At 36.4% G+C, this 20,000-nt stretch overlaps 1 protein-coding gene across 6 annotated transcripts in view; it reads left to right on the top strand.

Annotated features, from left to right (window-relative positions):
* Nucleotides 1-20,000, top strand: part of CACNA2D1 (calcium voltage-gated channel auxiliary subunit alpha2delta 1) — a 699,121-nt gene that overhangs the window by 468,497 nt on the left and 210,624 nt on the right. For all 6 annotated transcript variants that reach the window (XM_063448181.1, XM_063448183.1, XM_063448182.1 and 3 more), the window contains one exon: nucleotides 2,499-2,630. In XM_063448181.1, the coding sequence (XP_063304251.1) occupies nucleotides 2,499-2,630 (132 nt within the window). The remainder of the gene's footprint in view (nucleotides 1-2,498; nucleotides 2,631-20,000) is intronic.

Genomic DNA, 20,000 nt, shown 5'->3' with positions numbered 1-20,000 from the left:
ATACATATTTAGTCAGGATAATCAATCCTTTTTTGTAATTCTGTTGAATTGCACTTATCATGCTTTCCTATTCCTTCATCACATAGGTTTAGGAAACCTTGACAAGCTTTATATTCACAACAATCCATTCAGTTCTATGCAAATGTTTGGGGAAAAAAAATGCTTTTGATGATATATTCAATGCACCCAACCTTGGTCTGTATTGAATTCATTGGTTCCATTCAAGTGAAGAGCCAGCAAGCTATTTGTGATCTTTGAAAAAAGCATTAACTGTAATTTTCTAATGAAAAAAAACAGTTACAGACTAGACAATGAATAGATATTATTGAAAGTGCTGTGTACTTGAGAACAGTTCTATACACTATTGTGAATAAAAAGCATGTTCATTAAAGTTTACATTTAAAAATATTGATGTTGTTGTTTTATTATTATTATTATTATTATTATTATTATTATTATTTATAGGCTAAGTATTTATTTTAACCAGACTGTTCTTTTAAAAAAATATTTCGTTTTCCAGATTCAGAAGATTACTTATACTGAAATCAATCGCACAGATGTCTGACAAGACCCATTTGCTTGTAGCCTTTGTTTATCAGTTTGTGTAAGGGAATATTAAGATGTGTGTATGGATTTTATCATAATACAGTTTGCATTGTGTAATAGTCTATAAATTTTCATATGTAACTGATCTTTCTCTGTGTAATAATGTCAATAAGTTGCATCCATACTTGCTAAGTTTCATTAATGAATACAATATTGGAAACCAATTGAAAGGAACCTGTCTCTTCCAATGATTTTTAATACTATGTTTACTTATCTCCTATATTAAACAAATATGTATTTATGAGGTCTGAAAAATAAATTAAATGTAGAGCGCATAGCTCCCTGTCAATCATGGTTATGAGCTCTGTACTTTACACTTGGCAGGTCAGCATAGAGAAAGCATAGGTAGAGGTGAATAAAATTAGTTTTTTTTATGTCTGTGGCTATGCTAGGACTAGATTGTAATTTGCTAAATGTTTCACATAAATGAAAATCTAACACAATCTTTATATTTATATTTATAGGTATATAAGTGTGTATGCTTTTGATATAGTGGTTATCCATTCTTAGAAGAATAAAATCTTAGCAAATATTTGCATGGCTACTTAGTATCTATTTGAGCAAGTCAAAAAAACTAAGGTTATTTACACTAAACAAAATTATAAACACAGCACTTTTGTTTCTGCCCCCATTTTTCATGAGCTGAACTCAAAGATCTAAAAATGTTTCTATGTATACAAAAGGCCTATTTCTCTCAAATATTGTTCACAAATCTGTTTTAGTGAGCACTTTTCCTTTGCCTAGATAATCCATCCGCCTTACAGGCATGTCAAGATGCAGATTAGACAGCATGATTATTGCAGGTTTGTGCCTTAGGCTGGCCACAATAAAAGACCACTCTAAAATGTGCAGTTGTACTGTATTAGGTGCCTGGGGGGGGGGGGGGGGGGGTCTTGAAACCGGTCAGTATCTGGTGTGACCACCATTTGCTTCACGCAGTGCAACACATCTCCTTCGCATAGAGTCGATCAGGTTGTTGATTGTGGTGTGGAATGTTGTTTAGACAGATTTGTGAACAATATTTGAGAGAAATAGGCCTTTTGTGTACATAGAAAAGGTCTTAGATCTTTGAGTTCAGCTCATTAAAAATAGGGGCAAAAAAGTGTTGTGTTTATAATTTTCAGTGTATAATGGAAATGTTGCTTTATTCACGTAAGGATTGTTACTTGCTACCTGACTTGCAACTCTAGAATTCTTGAAAAGTGTTCTAAATGTAGAAATTACTTTAATTCAGCACAGAACGAAGCTCCTGGTGCTGCTTGTTTCTGCTTGTTGTCTTACGTCAAAGGAGTCGCGCCAAAGTCCAATCAAAGGCATCAAATAGAGAAGCATTTGCTTGGGTAATTTTACCAGCTCAGAGCGAATGCAAGTGCTTTGAGACAGGAAAAGGAGGGAGAGAGGGAGGGAGAGATAGAGAAAGGAGGAGGAGAGAGGGTGGGGAAAGATAAAATACTGAATTAGATAGGAAGGTGGGAGGGTTAAAGTTAAGGAAGAACGGATGGGGAAGCAATCTTTCCCTTGAAGGCACTCTGCCTTCAAAGTGGAAGATTATAACGTCTGTTGCCAGTGAGACACTGCACATCCTGACTCCCACCACCATGACTACTTCAGACCACTTTAAACCAAATTGCTAGCTTGGTTTGGAGGATAATGGTCAGAGAGAGAGAGAGAGAGAAGAGAGATTGTGCTATAAAATAAAAACCTATTTTTAATACCATTGCATGTGATGTTTTTTGATAGAATAAACAAAAAAAAAACTTTTACAGGCAATTTTGCCTTTTATAGTAATATTTGTATGGAAATGTGTTTCTCTTGCTCAAATTCTATGTAGGTACAAGCTATAATAGTTTAGGAATAGTTGGTTAATTTTAAATATCATTTATGTTTCACAGCTACCATTGTGCTGAATGAGCTCAATTGGACTGCGGCTTTAGATGAGGTGTTCAAAAAAAATCACCAAGAGGATGAAACTCTGTTGTGGCAGGTATTTGGAAGTGCAACTGGTCTAGCAAGGTACTACCCAGGTAAGTGTAGTCAATGTGCTGTTTATGAGAGATGTTAAGTAGATTACATATGCGATGGTCGGTTCGCCCCCTATTCGTCATGGAGGTGGGAGGGTCTGGGAGGGAGGGTCTGCTGCTGATTGGCTGGAATGTGTCTGCTGACTGTGAGGTACAGGGTCAAAGTTTACTCAATGATGACGAATAGGGGGCGGACCAACCATTGCATATGTTCGCCCGCCGCGTTCGCCACGAACAAGCTATGTTCGCTGGCGAACGGTTCCTGGCTAACAGTTCGGGACATCACTACTGTCTATATTATTTGACACACATTTGCACCTACAGTTAAAAAAAATGTTGGTCACTCGTACTCACAAAAGTAAATGATTGATTTCCTGTTGAGTTACAATGGAGATCTTCAAGCATGCAGTCAATTAGGAATTATGATTATCAGTGCCAGAAGCAAACAGACACTTTAGCTTCTGGAAAACTTACACACTTATTTTTTTATATTTATTTATACCAAAATACATTTACAAATTAAATTGCATTTTGCTTTGTTACAAACATCAATGTTTATAGTTTATTTGTTTTGGCATTTAGGTAATCGGTATTTCATTTCATTAAGATTTTGTGTTTTTTTTTTTTACATTATTATGTTTTAGTTTGTAGTGTGTATTATTTTTTGTAATATAATATATATGTTGTTATGCATATCCCATGAGATATGCTTTAGGTGCTGACCAATATTTCCTTTTCATCATTTAGTTTTAGCCCTGCTCACACAGCAATCTAGTTATAAACATATGAATGTCCATTTTAAGGAGCTGCATACTGCACTGAACTTCAGAGAGATGTAAAAATGGCCCCAGCTGATAGAGAGGTGCCTCAGGGATCGATTGATACCTGGAACTCCTTGGTGTGAGCAGGGATTTAACCCTATGCAAAACACATTTTAGCAAAGGGGAATCTAAATCCTCATTTAGATGTCTATTTGCAGTGTTCACTTTTACTGCTGCAAAAAGAGCATTGGTCATTCTGGGGCCACTTATTGTAATTCCTAGGTACCAGGTTTCACAGATGCCAGCAGGGAAATAGTCCTTACTGATAAAATATTGCATGGCAGAATTATTTCATCGTGGGTCCTTAACTGGAGGACAATCATGATGGAATAATTCTGTCATGTATTGTTGAGGGGTTAAAAAGTCCAGTATTATCATATAATGGAGCAAGAACTTTTATGACTGATGTTGTCAAGAGGACGTGGACTGCTGAGACCCCCCCAAAAAGTCAGAATTGCAAAGAGGAGCTACCACAGTGGAGTGGAATGGAACCTGAATAGTGCTGAATGGCATTAATAAGTGTTACGTGGCAGTGCCCATATGAGAAACCATCACATTAAGGTCTAGCCCTCTTCTCATAAATGAATACTATCAAAGCAAAACAGTCCTACTAAATAAAAACACAAACAAGTTTTGATACATTTGAGGAAACTAACACTCCACCTCAACACTACCTGACTGGCAGATAACTACTTTTGCTTTTTTTTTTTTTTTTTTTTATTTAATAATACAAGTATTCATATAACTCACAATTATACTTAGTAATTGTTATACACACAATGTCTGTTCTTTGGAAATAAAATGTCTCTGACAGTGGTAGAGGTGTTAATTAATATAAACATGAAATAGGTACAGTACGCATTTAATGGATAAGGGTGCAAAAAGGTTGGAAGAAACCGCTCCTCTTAGTGGTCAAACACCAATAGACCAATAGTAAAGAACACCAACTGTACACCTTAATAGTACAAAGATGAACATTATTATATATTCAAAAATCAAACAAAAAACTACACAATGCATATATATATATATATATATATATATATATATATATATACACACACATTTATAAAAATGTGAATAAGGAAATGAATCACAGGCATAAGGCACAGTTATAGTAATGAACATATATATATATATATATATATATATATATATATATATATATATATATTATGTATATATCATCCACAATATAATCCCTTAGTGTGTATAAAAAAAAAGCACACCACACATAGGAAAGGAAATAAATATAAATAATGATTATAAAAAATAGAACAATATAAAGAAAGAGTGTACCAAGAGGGTTATTACCTTCTGGAGACTGTTTTTCCCAGAGAGACGCACAGCAAAACAACCTGCTGCACACAGAGCAGCTTTATCAGTGTAGATTTTTTCTTTAATGCCATCCATGATGTGGGTTATGGCTTTATTATTCTCTACAGCTTGTGCACAAGAAGTAAGATAAATGTACACTTAATATATTGTGGTAACATTTCTACAGTACAGTAGTAGAAGCCAATATTGAATACTTTGAGCTGGCAGTTTATGCTAATATATTTCATTTCTATTCCAAAACTTGATAATTTTGTGATAATTTCTTTTTATTTATGTGTTTATTAGAATTTAAATATTACTGTCACTTTAAGAGTTAAGAGTTAAATTGTTATTGGGAAATAATTGTATTCATACTTTGTGGATTTTGAGTTTTATTTTTCTTTGTAAAAAATGAAAAAAAAGTTCTGTCACCCAATCCCCAAATATTGGGTAAGGGACACAATGGTCAGTGAGGTGGTACCAGATTCACTGTGGGTCTGTACCCTGAAATACGTAAATGAGAGGTAAGTAAAATACACCCTAGAGTGCGGTATTATTAGACTGGTATATTACAGAAATAAAAAAATAAATAAAATAAATAAATAAATAAATGAAATTCAATAATTTATTTATTCATTTGTTTATTTCATTTTTCAATTTCTGTAATATACCAGTCTAATAATACCCCACTCTCGGGTGTATTTTACTTACCTCTTATTTTTTGTTTGCACAGTAAGGAATGAAATCTCTTCTTTTAGATACTGAATAATCGTATTGGCAAATGTGAAACTGTTAAACTTTGCTACATTATCACTGACTTTTGTTTTAAACAAATTGCTTGTTAAGCAGCATATCTCCTTCTGGAGAGAGGATGGTGTCTATGTTAAATGTGAATTTGTTACATCTTTTTTACTGCCTTACAGTTTAGGTAAATCAATGTTGCAATGTATTTACCAATCTGATGTTGCTTTTTACAAGAATATTTTGTTTTCTGGGGTGTTAGGGGTTAAACAGTGTTTAAAATATGGACTCACGCAAAATCCACTGACAAGTGAAAATTATATTGTCCCTCTCCAGCTCTCACCCATTTGGGGCAGGAAAGGACTAATAAAAATAATTGCCCTTAGGATGACTAGGGTTCCACAAGCCCCCACTCACCCCAACCCCCCCAAAAAATTCACTACTTATCCTACTTACCTTATAAAAGTGCTAAGCGGTAGTGATTCTGGTGGTTGGAGTGTCTCTTTAAACAAATGGTAGTATTAAGAAAACAGCAGCCCCTCTATGAGTCTGTAGGTATATGCCTAATAGCCTGTACATACATCTACCTTGGTAATAAATGGAAAGCAGTGGTGAGCATTTTACATTATCAATCAAATCATAATATGTCTATTATAGAAAAATACATAATGAGAACAAAACAATTGTAACACAATTTGATTTTAATACCGGTATGTAAAATGCTTAATGCATGGGATAAAAATGATATCTGCACCATAAAACATTTATTTTTTATAAGTACCGGTAATCCTTATTAAATTGTTCATAAATTCTTAATATAGTCTCCCTTATAGAATCATACATCAGTAATATGATGTTGCATTTATTTATGTATTTATGTATTTATTTATTTTTAAAGAGAAGAATCACTTTGATTTCTATAACAACACAGTCCAGGAGGATGAATTGAAGCTGATAAGCTAGATGATATTTCTCATTAGTTTATCATCCATTGCTTAAAATATACTACCCCTGTGTGGGATTAACTCCAAAAGAACACACTGCACTATTGAGCATTGGTTATTCTCAAACCATGAATTAAGAACATAAAAACATTGTATTAATGTAGAAATTGTACGCATGAGAAATACTGATAATGTGAGCAGTGGGAAAAAGAAATGCAACATCGACATCATTATGAGCTCCTGACAAGTGGCCAGGTGAGAAACACAAGAGTAGAATAATGCATTTAATATCTCAGAAGAGAAATATATATTTTATGATTCCATCGTGAGGATAATATTTTATAACCTCATACAGTTATTCTTACTTAATCATAGGTTTCTGCAGGTGATCACATGCAAGGTACATTTGGAATCAAAGGGAGCTCAGAAAGTGTTTACAATCACTTAACTACATTAATAGTAATAGTATCTCTTTTTGTGACATCAAGGGATGTAACATTTATTTAAAAGTATTTTAAATAATTAAAAAATAGTTACTTAAAAAAATGATCTAAAGTGGCACTGGCATGCTGAACTTACCTTTCTCCTATTGTTTCTTCTTATCTTCCTCTCTCAGAATTTGTTCTTTTTTTCTTTATTTCTGATCTAGTTTTCTTTAAAACATAAGATAAAAGTACGGACTACTTTGTCTTTTGTATTTTTCCTACGCTTGACTTTCGTTGACCAAAGGAGGAGCTTAAGTCAGCTCCATTTCCTGTGTCAAGGAGAAGGGTGAGTACTTTCTCCAACCCAGCAAACTGAGCTTACTTAAGCTCCTCCTTGGGTCAAAGCAAGTCAAGCGTAGGAAAAATGCATTACCCTAGAATATAAAATAAAACATGTTCACATTTATTTTTGATGTATGTAATTCATCCTATGTTTTCACTGCTGCAATGTAGACTATGCTTGCCAGTGCTAATCTTCCTTGTTGCACAGGGCTTCAAATGAGATCTTCCATTATCCAGAAAGCATAGGACTTCAACACAAGTACTGCAATCAACAAAATAATTATATTGCGAAAATCATGTTGGGCGGAAATGTGATAATTACATGTTTTAGCTGCAGTATCTCAGTGTCACTAGTTAATCTCTGGCAATGTCAACTCAAGTTTATATGCTTTATGAACTTGATAATGAGTGCCATTGAGTTGGGTAATAATATAGACAAGATCACATACTTGAAAACTACTCCTAGGTAAATGATTTTTCTTTCTGGTTAAATACTAGATTGAAGGCATCAGCTGGGCGATTGATCCATTAATCTTGACTTTTTCTGATTAATAACCACAAATAATAAAAAAAGAAATCCCACCACAGAATTTGGGTATTTCAGGATTTCCTTATTTTTCTCCTTTATATTTAAATCTAACTCTTTGTTTGAAGTATACCCTAAGCAACTATTACTCTATCTGTAAAATTGCATGTATTTCTTGACATCACACCTAAGTGTACCTCTTTCAATCATCAATTTAAAATGTCTGTCTAACCATTTACTGTACAACTTATTGTATCCTCATCTTCTGCTAGCTACCTTAATTATTACCTGTATTTTTTTTGTTCCTCTTGTTGTACAACTTAAAGGACCACTCTAGGCACCCAGACCACTTCAGCTTAATGAAGTGGTCTGGGTGCCAGGTCCTTCTAGGGTTAACCCATTTTTTCATAAACATAGCAGTTTCAGAGAAACTGCTATGTTTGTGAATGGGTTAAGCCTTCCCCTATTTCCTCTAGTGGCTGTCTCATTGACAGCCGCTAGAGGCGCTTGCGTGATTCTCACTGTGATTTTCACAGTGAGAGCACGCAAGCGTCCATAGGAAAGCATTATGAATGCTTTCCTATGTGACCGGCTGAATGCGCGCGCAGCTCGTGCCGCACGTGCGCTTTCAGCCGAAGGGGAGGAGAAGAGGAGGATCGGAGGAGGAGAGCTCTATGCCCACCACTGGAAAAAGGTAAGTTTTAAACACTTTCCCCTTTCCAGAGCCGGGCAGGAGTGGGTCCCTGAGGGTGGGGGCACCCTCAGGGCACTCTAGTGCAAGGAAAACGAGTATGTTTTCCTGGCACTAGAGTGGTCCTTTAAAGCAATGTCCTATTTATCTAACTTTCTTCTTTCTGTGCTTTTTAAGTTAAATCCTTGTTTTCTCACTCAGTGATGAAAACATTTTTGTGCCAAATTTTCTACCTTACCTCATCTCTGTCTTACTTCCATTTTTTGTTAATTCATTGTTTACTCTCCCCAGTAAGGTTCTCACTTTTCCTGTCTATATTATTTCCTCTCACAATAACCTTTATATATAATCTAACCTTCACATTTAAGTTTACACTGTGTGCCTTTCCTTTCAGATCCCCTTGCATTTCCAACCCAGTCAGACTGTATTTCGATCTCCCCGGTCTCATTAAATTATGTATACGTGGTCCATATCCACCCACTGCTGTCATGCTATGCCAATAACCCTTTCTCAACCTCCATATAGGTTCAATTCTCTCAAACCACAACAATCTCCTCCATTGCCACCATACCTGTCTTCTCTATATCAACCTATTGGTTACTATTTCCACATAACACCCTTTATCCTGTCTCTTCCATATCTATAATGTACATCCTCATCACGTTACTTCATATCTGCATACCTTCTCATGCTGGCTGCCCTAACGCAGCCTCTCCGCTCTTTTCCCAATGAATTTCACTCCCTGTGTGGAGCTCTCTCCTCTTATTCACTTATCTATTAACTTCTCCATGTGCACAGGTATCAGTGGGGTGTATGTTCTTTACCATGACAAATTTATTTAAGAATACTGAGTGCTGCCCTGGAGGCTCCTCAGTACCTAAAGTTACACTCATGCTATTGGTTCGCCATCCCTGTTCTAGTTGACAATTTTCTATGCAAGGAAAGATCGTGGCCACTTGTACCTCCTTTTTTGGAAGATTGGTTATGTTGTCTCATATTAGTTTGACTTATGTCCTCCTATTCTAGCTAACCTAATTTTGCTTTTTATTTGCATTATTATTTTTGTTATAATTATTATTATTATTTATAAAGCAGCAACAAATTCCGCACAGCTATACAATGGGTGGACTAACAGACTTGTAATTCTAACCAGACTAGTTGGATGCACCAGAACATAGGGATTGTGGACTCTGCTCAATGAGCTTTCATTCTAGAGGGAGTAGGGTATAGTGACATAAAAGTTAAGGGTAGGTAGAAAAGTAGGTTGCTAGAATTGTATCAACTCAGAGATTAGTGGTGGTTTTTAACAGTTGCATGATAAAAATCCGGGTGCGGGGAGGGAAAGCTAATAACAGTTTAAGTGACATGTTTCCTGGAGAAGTTTTCAATGATTTTTTAAAGGAATTTGAGACTGGTTTAAAACATGGTATCGTGTCATTTTGTGGTTGAGATAGCATACTCTTATTGTAAATGGACAAAATAGAAATGTAATGTTCAATTTTACTAACTGAATGCTGCTTAATTATTGAAAAAATGCCAACACCACCTAAAATTAACCCCTAGAAGTATACATTATATTAAACAGGTTTCATTAATGTTTTATTATTGAGATGGTTTTGTCAATCTTCCTAGACTATGTATTTACATTTACACACTATTGGTAAATGTGTGCACTAATTATGTCTAGTGTTTGCTTTATGCTTTTCGTTATTGGAGCAATTGAGATGATTAAGGAAAACATTGAAACTGTTAAGAAGGTGTAAAAAATAAAATTATAAAAGTAAAGTTGCTCTAAAATCAAACAGCATTTAATAGGAAAAATGAATGTTATAAGGTCTTGTGAGCTGCTGTAGGCTTATCAATTCCCTGCATAGTGATATCTACAATTAGCATACACATTCTGGAATGGTCAAAGCGGGTACTATGTGTTTACATTTAAAGTGATTTAATTGTATTTAAAACAATTATATAAAAGCAATTATACTAATCGTATTTTGGATAATGAAAATAGAAAACAATACCTATGTGTTTTCTATACATATGACCTTGACTTGAAACATATGTCAGTCATATGAAGCAGAACATGGACACCATTTACATTCACTTATACATATTATGTTTGTTTTTTTATATGCTTTTATTTTGTTTAGTACCCAAGGGGAAATTCATATTTTCATTTTAGAAAACTAAATAATCAATATTGGAGGCTTTCTGTTCTAACACATTCAAGAATATTTTGCCCATAACATGGATTATTTACCTAAAAGCAGCACTAAGAATTAAATAAAATTAGTGAGATTATTTATTTATACTACGTATTTATATTATTATTTTTCATTTAACACACTGCCTCTATGTGTTTTGTTTGCTTGAGGAGTCACATTTTAGTTAAAGTAACACTACAGGGTCAGGAACACAAACATGTATTCCTGACCCTATAGTGTTAAAATAAATCTTTTCCTCTGCCCCCTCTTTAACCCCTTAAGGACACATGACATGTGTGACATGTCAAGATTCCCTTTTATTCCAGAAGTTTGGTCCTTAAGGGGTTAAATATAGTGTTAAAATAAACCGTTTGCCCCCTCTTTCCTCTGTAAATGGTAAGAAAACATAGCTTATTTCTAGCGCCGCATGGGTCCACTGGTGCTGCCACCGCCCCTGACCTGCCTCCTTGTCTGACATTATGAGAATTGATGATCTCAGCCAATCCAATGCTTTCCCATGAGAAAAACATTGGATTGTCTGATAGCATCAAGGCGGTGGAGCAGGGGCAGGGCCAAATGCTAGCCTGGCCAGTCAGCATCTCCTCACAGAGATTCATTGAATCAATGCAACTCCATGGGGAAAGTTCAGCGTCTTCATGCAGAGCGTGGAGATGCTGAACCTTAGTGCTGCACACTCTGCAGCATTGACCAAATAAGCATCTCTAGTGGCCGTCTGAGAAATGTCCACTAGACATGTCCCTAGGGAGCAATGTAAACACTGCCTTTCCTTTGGAAAGGCTGTGTTTATATTAAAAAGCCTGCAGGGACAGGCTACAGACACCAGAACAACTACAATAAGCTGTAGTTGTTCCTGTGACTATAGTGTCCCTTTAAATCTGAGGGGCTTGAGAAGTTAAATCTTAGTATTCAAAAAATACAGTATGCACGGAAAACCTGCATGAAAGCAAAATATGTTTATAACATTTACCACTAAAATTCTTTATTATCTACTGTGTGATTGCCTGATGCACAAAGAAAGATCTGAAGCATGAATGGTTTAAATCAACACATTCGATGTTCTATAGTTGACTACATTTTTTTTTTTGTTTTTTATTGCTAAGCTATTTTTTTATCAGAATGTTCAAGGGCAACTAAATTGCCAAGGTAGATGTTAAGGAGACTTTAAATATGCCAATTGTATATAGATTTAATAGAGTATAATGGACTTGTGCAAATATATTGGATGTTTTTGGACAGTTTGAATCAAATATCCATTGAATAAGAGTCCACAGGTAAATCACAGATGGATTGATTCATTTGGGTGTGGGTTAACATCAATTTGATTTTGAGTTTAACTCCTTAAAGCACTGGTTCTCAAACCATTTCTCAGTAACAGTTCAGGTTTTGTCAAACTATCCATTGGAATAGAAAAAGAAAATACATAAAGTCTGGATGGTTGCTGGGCCACTATGCTTGGTTTGGGAACCATTGCATTAAAGGAACACTCTGGCCACCAGCATAACTTAAGTGCATATGATTTTGACCGCATACTCATGCTGTGGTTTCCCCTTGTTCAAATCTTTGTTTTGCTTAACACATTCATAATGTTAGGATATGCAATTATGTGTCATTACTGTGCTTTAATGCTGTTAGGACACAAGACCATACAGGGACAGGTGGTGCGAGACCATAAAGAGACGGGGGGAATGACCATAAAAGGACAGGGAGGGGAAGAAACTATAAATGGACAGGGGTGGTGATTATAATGGGACTGGGGGTGAGAGACCATACATTGGCAGGGAGTGGTGAGACACCAAAAAGGGACCGTGGTGAGAGTTCATAAAGGGACAGGGGGACGAGAGACCATTAAAGGACTGGGATGAGAGACCATAAATAGTTGAGTTAACTCTGACCCAACAGCCAATCATTGTCCTTGTATTATCTGTATAGTTTTTGAAAGCTGTGTTAAGGGGAAAGCGTGACAATAAGATGAGGACATTGATTGACTATGGGGTGGAGAAATATCTAACAAGGAAGTTGCTTTGTGGTATGTGGAAGGGGACACAGTTAAAAATACAGTGTTATGCTACAGAAAGATGCAAAACCTTTTTTCTTTTTAGTAAAATAAATGAGATTGCTTGCGAAGAAAAACACTGCATCAATATGAGGTCAAAATCTATCACATGTACTTAAGTTACATAACTTTTATTGTGTCATAACAAACCAACCATTAAAGATCTTATAATAGATAATATTTGCCAGGATGTATAGAGTTGAAAACGTGGAATATGCAGGAATCCTATGCCAGCGAAATGTCTGTAGGGACCATATTGTGATTGTATGATTCTGTGCTATTCAGACATAATCTTTGTCATTTTAAAGATTAAAATGTAATAACTAAAATTATTATTTTCCCACATACATATTAAAATATCAAAGTGTGTCTGTCATAAGCTTGCTCATCTTTATTTATTATACTACTATTCTCTTGACACAGTAATAATACACAAAATAAGGCACTATTGTCAAATGTGTCAGATGTCATTTGAGATGTTGCATATATTGTGGCAGCTATCCTGCAGGTGGGGGTTATCAGTCCTCAGATAAGTATAAATGTTGAGAGAGAATACTATATAGATTGCATGTATAGCTACCTCCAATTCGATGTATCATCCATGTGTTTTGGGCATAACAATTCCAAAAGTTACCAATATTATATGGGTTACATTACATGTTCCTAAAGGAAAATAAAATGATATTTGTATGGGAAGTATTGCAACAAAGACATGGATTGCAGTTAACAAATTATTTTTAAAAGAACACTATGGCGTTAGTAATATAAACTGTAATATAAACTATAATATAAACTGATTCCTCTCCTGTCACTAGTTTAATACTATCCTTACCTTTTGTGTCATTTTACCCCACTCCCTCTAGCATGTAAGCTCATTGAGCAGGACCCTCAACCCCTCTGTTCCTGTGTGTCCAACTTGCCTGGTTACAACTACATCTCCGTTTGTCCACCCACTGTAAAGCGCTGCGGAATTTGATGGCACTATATAAATAATAACAATAATAATAATAATAATTCTTAATGCTGTAGTGTCCTAGTACTTAGTTAGTTTCAGGATCCCCTGTTTTATTTATCTTTTTCCCAGTGCCGAGACTCACACAGTGTTGTTGCCCTTCCTTCATCCAGTGACGTACTCCTAAAGGTGTCGCTTCCTAAATAAATGCCCAGTCCAATGCTCCTTGTAGAGGAGTATAGGGACAAGATGCACATGTGTGACGAGCGCCTGTATGCATCCAATACAATACAATGCATGCAATAAAATGGCCATAGGGAAGCATTGAAGCCAGTTCTTCCCTATGAGCTGCATTTGATGACATTGAATGTCACCGACATGAGTAAAAATCTTTCATTGCAGTGAGAGTGTTTTATATTGCAGGGTTAAAACTGCGGGGAAGCTGCACTAAGACCTCGTAATTTAGATGAACTGGACTGAGTGACCTTAGTGGCTCTTTAATATTACAGCTACAACTTCCTTTCTGTGCTAGAGAGGATAAAGGGACACACTAAGCTTCAAAACCACTGCATCTAAATGTAATTTTGTATTAGCTTAATTGTGAAATATCACTGCTGTCCTGGTTTTGAGAAATGGCAATACTTACACTGCACACTCAGTGTATCTCTAGTGGCTGTCAATCACACAGTCACTAGTGAGGACTGTACAAAATTGACAGTATTCACATTCAGTGTCATGACATGGAAGCCAGTTAAATCTCCCCCCAAAAAAGAAGCATTGTAATGCTTCCCTATGAGGAGAATCCTATTGGCACAGAATGGCAATTGCCATTCATGCGCATCAGTGCATCTGTATGAAGAAGCATTGCAAAATCATCCATCTATGTGATATCACAAGAAGGAGGAGTTACCATTTTTACAGGAAGGTCAATAATCTAAATGTCATGTTATAAAACATTATAAATACGTGTTTGTCTTCATAACATTATGTTCCTTTATGTTGTTACAATGTTATAGACCAGTTATCATGGTATTTGCTATTTACCATGATAAAAACCTTATATGCATACCAGTATATATGACTACACCTGCACAATATTTATATTTTTTCTAAGACTCAGATTTGTGTAAATAGCCTTACTTCAGCAGACTGATGGGTATGTAGGCAATTCTATGAATTCTTGAAACACAACAAAACTTTTAGTGATTTAGTTTGATTACTTTTGTTGTATCATCTAAGGAAATGTATAAGATATTTTATGTTCATCTGACAGCGTTCCTGGGGCAGCAGCAATTTCCGTGTCTTTTGAGATTTTTCAGATATGTTTATTTTTAGAATGTCCTAGTTTTCTAAACAATACCATAATTCTTAAATGTTATGGCACAGGTTTCTGTTGATTCTTAATAATTTATATAACTAAAGAAAAACGTCACAAAAGAGGCGTCTGCTCAACGTTTCCATGTAGTAATCACTTCATTCAGTGCCAGTAAGGAGATTGCTCACAAGGAAAAATATGTTCATTTTCTTTTCTTTGTCCATTCCATTATTCCGTCAAAGACATTACTGAATTCAACTATAAGGATATCAAGCTTCATCTCTATTGAAAGGCTGTCCATGCAATGCATTCAGAAGTCATTTTGTAAAAAAAAGTTTTTACAGACGTTTCATTCTGACTGCTGTTGCATTAGGTTAGGTTAAAGATTTTGATGGATGAAAATATATCCTTTGCATTTATACACAAAGGGATATATGAGTAAATTTATGCAAGGTTACCTGCATCTATGACCAAATGTATATTTGAACACAAATATGTTTTTGTTTTTTTAATGTTTTTTGTTTTGTTTAAATTGTCTTTACCATGTTAAAGAATTTAAATAAAACTTTGTTTCCCCCTTTAATCGACTTATTAAGTGTTCTTGGGCAAGATGCCTAATGAAATATGTCTGCTTACTTCATAGACTTTAAGCCTTCAAATAACCCCATTGTATTATTTCAAAGCATTGTTGGTTCTATATAAACACTAATAATAAATAATAATAATAATAATAATAATAAAATAAAGGCAGAAAAACAGAAACGTCTCATAACATAATAATATTAAAGTGCACTGACAAAGGTGCATTATAAATGTACAAATCGTGCAATGTTCAGCACAGAATAATGTAGACCATTTTTACATTCAATATCATTTATTTCTACATTCTCATATATGTAGAGATGTATGCCAAACTAAAATTAAGGTAGGGGTGGAGCTTGGCATCCAATCTGAATGGATGTTATTTACAGATGCTCCAAAACTAATCTGAAAAATAGACCAAAACCTCTGGCAAAAACATGCTGATTCGGCACCACTACTCAGTGTACTGAAGTCTACATGTGACAGTACTCACCTGATGCCTTTCTTCTGTCCATCAAAAAACTCCACTGAAACTCCACCAGCAAGCTGGGTCCAAATCTCTGTAGCCTAGAGTTTCATGGCCGGTACCTGGCCTGACATTGGAAGACTTGCTATCATTCCTAACTTAAGAAATTATTTACAGCTGATCTGGAACTTGTTAAGGTCGGCTTCCGAACAGTGAAAGCTAGACTTCAAGCCTCAGAAGAGGACATTTTTGACCTGCACCAAAAAAGTCATCACTTCCAAAGACTCTATGCAGCAACTCCAGAAGTCAAGGTCTTTCTTGGCTATGCGAACTGATGTTCTGGAATACAGAAACCGACAGGCCAACCTTAAAATAATGGGCATCCCTGACGCCCATCCCCGGATGAACTGTCACACTATTTGAGATGCCTCGTAGCCTCTCTCATACTAGCTATACAAGCCAGAAAAAAATCTTTTTTTGACAACTGTTATCATATATCTAAATCACAGAAAGCTCCCGCAGCAGCACCACGAAATGCTATTGTTTGCTGCCAAACGCTCCTAGACAAAAACCACATCATGTCAGCAGTGAACAGGAAAACACCTTTAAATCTTTGAATTTAAAATTTTTACAGGACTTACACTGGTCTACCCTACAGTGCAGACGCTCCTCGGGCTTGATAACCTGCCAACGTAACAAACATAACCTATATGCGTAACAGAAAAAAAAATAGGAGAGGAACAGCGCTACAGTACTGATCGCAGGGGAGAATAGAGCTGCACACCTAAGGGGAAGGGTAACCCTCAAACCCTTCAAAGAATGGAGAGAACAAGATACAACAAATACAGGGTGCGCTAAGTAGGACAATGAGAGATAATAAACAAAAATAATATAAAGAGTCTCTTAAAATACAGTGAAGACCTGGAGTGTATATTCTTCAGTTTTTGCTTTGAATCCTCAGTGGTAAATATGAAATACAAAAGCAAAAATACAAAAGCAAAAAGACCAATAGTGGAAAACCGTTTTAGGAAAGCTGGATCACGAACAACATAGAAGTAGAGAAGTGCCAACTCACAATTTAAAGAGCTATGCCCAGCTCTAGGTAAAACAGCATACAGTGGTATTTAATACTCCCCACATGTAGGATATAACTGGACACTTGGAGGTGTATCCTCAAGACTTCTTACAGCATTCCAGATAAGCATCAGCATATAAAATACATAAAAGGGGGAAAAAAAACAATGGTGCAATAACGTAGGTTAACTGCAACTACAGACAACACTGAGGTCCTAAGAGTGCCAACTTACAATTGGGAGAGCTATAACCAGCTCTGAGTAAAAGCTATGTCATCAGAGAATATAACAGGCTTAATGTCACACTGGTTAACGTTAGAGCATGGTAATGATCACCACCGGAGTTTCTTTGGGGAAGTCACGTTGTCCCACGGGTCTAACTTCAGTGGGCTGCTAGTTGCGGCATGCCGTCTGGCCTGCAGGGTCTCTGGATCTCACTTGCTTGTGCCTCTGACCTAGTTGTGGTAAGAGCTGAGTGTCGATGGGAGAGGGAGTCTGGTGCGTATCACATCGCCAGCCCCGGGCTCTACATGAGCTGACCGCTTGTGCCCTCGGTTCCGGTACCTTGTCTGGCCGGTCGCGGGATTCCCGGTATGTATTTTCCCTCCAGGTGTTGGTCTGCGGTTCGAGGGATGTCCTCTTGGGGCTCAAGGGCCAGGAAGGCTGTTGTGGCGACCAGGTCCATGCTTTATGGGGATTTAAAGCACTAATTGTATTCTCGCAGACGTAAGATAATTGGCAGGTGATTAACAGATGTCACAATTACTATACTTTGGTAACTTTCCTATACGTATAACAAAATAGAGTTTATGTAAACCAGAGATTATTAAATACAAACTTTAGCCCCTTTTTCTATAGACATTAATTAGTGAAAGCCTTTTTACTTTAATACTATAAGCTGTAAAGAGCAGTAGCTCCTGCAGGAGTCTTAGGAGTTGAGGTGAGGTGCCTCTAGTTGCACTGCTATTCGTGTGTAGTGTTTGTGCGTGCCTGATGTGGGTCTTGGAGCCGCCATGATGATAGTGGAGCACATGTTGCCAGGCGCCGAGTGTTTCCCTTCAGTGGGGGCCGGGATAACCCCCGGGCCTGTGAGGTGTGTCACAGGGCTGTAGTGTGGCTGCCAGGTTCGCGGGCAGGGCAGCGGCCGTATGCCCTCCTCCTCTCCTGATTAGGCCACAGGCTCTGAAGTTTCATACCGCAGGGGCCCCAAAACTCCCGATCTCTGAGTCTACAGTGGCGCCCACCTTCTCCCATGCACTTGAGTGGACAACTCCATTCCATTAGTGTCCTGTGATATTTGTTATTTAGATTAGATGTAGCAGGAGCCTCAGTGACATGCGACCGGTCAGCATGGCGGTCAGGTCCCGCCCCCCTATGTCACAATTTTATATATAGAAAGTGAAGCAATCTAAAAGAAGAACCCCAGGCACCAAAAGTGTTCAAACAGCAAGCAGTTTTTTTGGATCAACAGAGGTGACAAAGCGATTCTTCAAGCTTGCTACATATATTGTCTTATAATGTTAAAGGCCTAATGCACCTGAAAAATGCACACATCTTCTAGTATTACAGGAGACTCACTTAAGGGATGGTGCAGCACCAACCCTTTGAGACCACAGATATTCGACTGGCTACTTCACCCACAATAACTCAGTGGGCGTGGCCAGTGATTATCATGCACTGAACACCATTGATGGAGAGGACAAGCACAACAGGATTCAGCTGTGATTTTGCATTCTACGGCTTCAATCAGGTATGACACTTTAAATAGATTCAATAGTGTTAAAAATACTTAATTCAATGACCAATCAAGGAGCCTTAATACTATCAAACATAATGCAAAAACATCTGTAAGTCAAATCAGCTGATGAAATATAGTGACATTAACAGTAGCTAAAGACATTGGAATACAGAAGCTCTAAATCATATTCCAGTGAGTTACCACTGAGAGTGCATTGAATGGAAATATAAAAAGATACAAAACCAACCAGGGGGAGTTAAAAAAGAGGGGTCCCTGAAGCTCTGCCCTTCTCCACTAACATATGATGAATAATATAAGACTTTTATGGAGCATCTTATGTTAGTGTGGAAGGGGCCTGTATGTAACTGCAACAAGACTAAGTAGTGTACCAAGCAAAACTCAAGTTAAGTAACATTTTTTTTTGTTTACATTTTTGCAACATTTTTAACTCATTATTATTAGCATTAATACAGCACTGATATATTATGCAGGGCATTACAGTTATAGAATGTGGATATGTATTTTACATACAGAATATAACAAGACACAGGAGTTGAAGAAGTGTTTTTTATACACTGATGAACATAACATGATGGAATTTTTAAGCCTTTAAAACACTGTTCAACATTAGGCTCTGAAGAGATGCTGTAGTCTGCAAACAAGTATATGTAGGGCAATTAAATAACCTCTTGATTAGGATAAATTGCTAGTAGCTAATCCAATATTGTGTTACTACCAATTTCTAAGTTGTTTTCCTTTTAACTAGCTTAAATGCTCACACTAATAAGTACAAGTGTCCAAAGGGGGTTTTAACTAGAATAATAGAATGTGCACCTGGTCCATTGATAAAATGGGATTCATGTGGTCATTTCATCTATTAATATTACTAGAAATAATTCTTAATTAAAGCATTAATCATGGAGATTACTAGTAATCAATACCTTGGGCAGAGGCATTATTTCTCTCTAAAGTGGTTAATGAGTTCATAATTTCTGTTTAAAATTTACGTGTTTGTGGAGAATTCAAAAGTAATGATAGAAACCAGAGAAACATGTTATATACTAAAATCACAATAATTTAACTGTGCAGAAAGACATTGTGATTCTTTATTTTACTTTAAATTGACTACTCATCTTGAACTCAATTTTATAGATTATTATTT

Source organism: Pelobates fuscus, chromosome 3 (assembly GCF_036172605.1).
Source record: "Pelobates fuscus isolate aPelFus1 chromosome 3, aPelFus1.pri, whole genome shotgun sequence".
In the NCBI taxonomy this organism is placed as follows: domain Eukaryota; kingdom Metazoa; phylum Chordata; class Amphibia; order Anura; family Pelobatidae; genus Pelobates; species Pelobates fuscus.
Note: the sequence above shows the minus strand (reverse complement) of the source record. Positions and strands in the feature narration are given on the sequence as shown.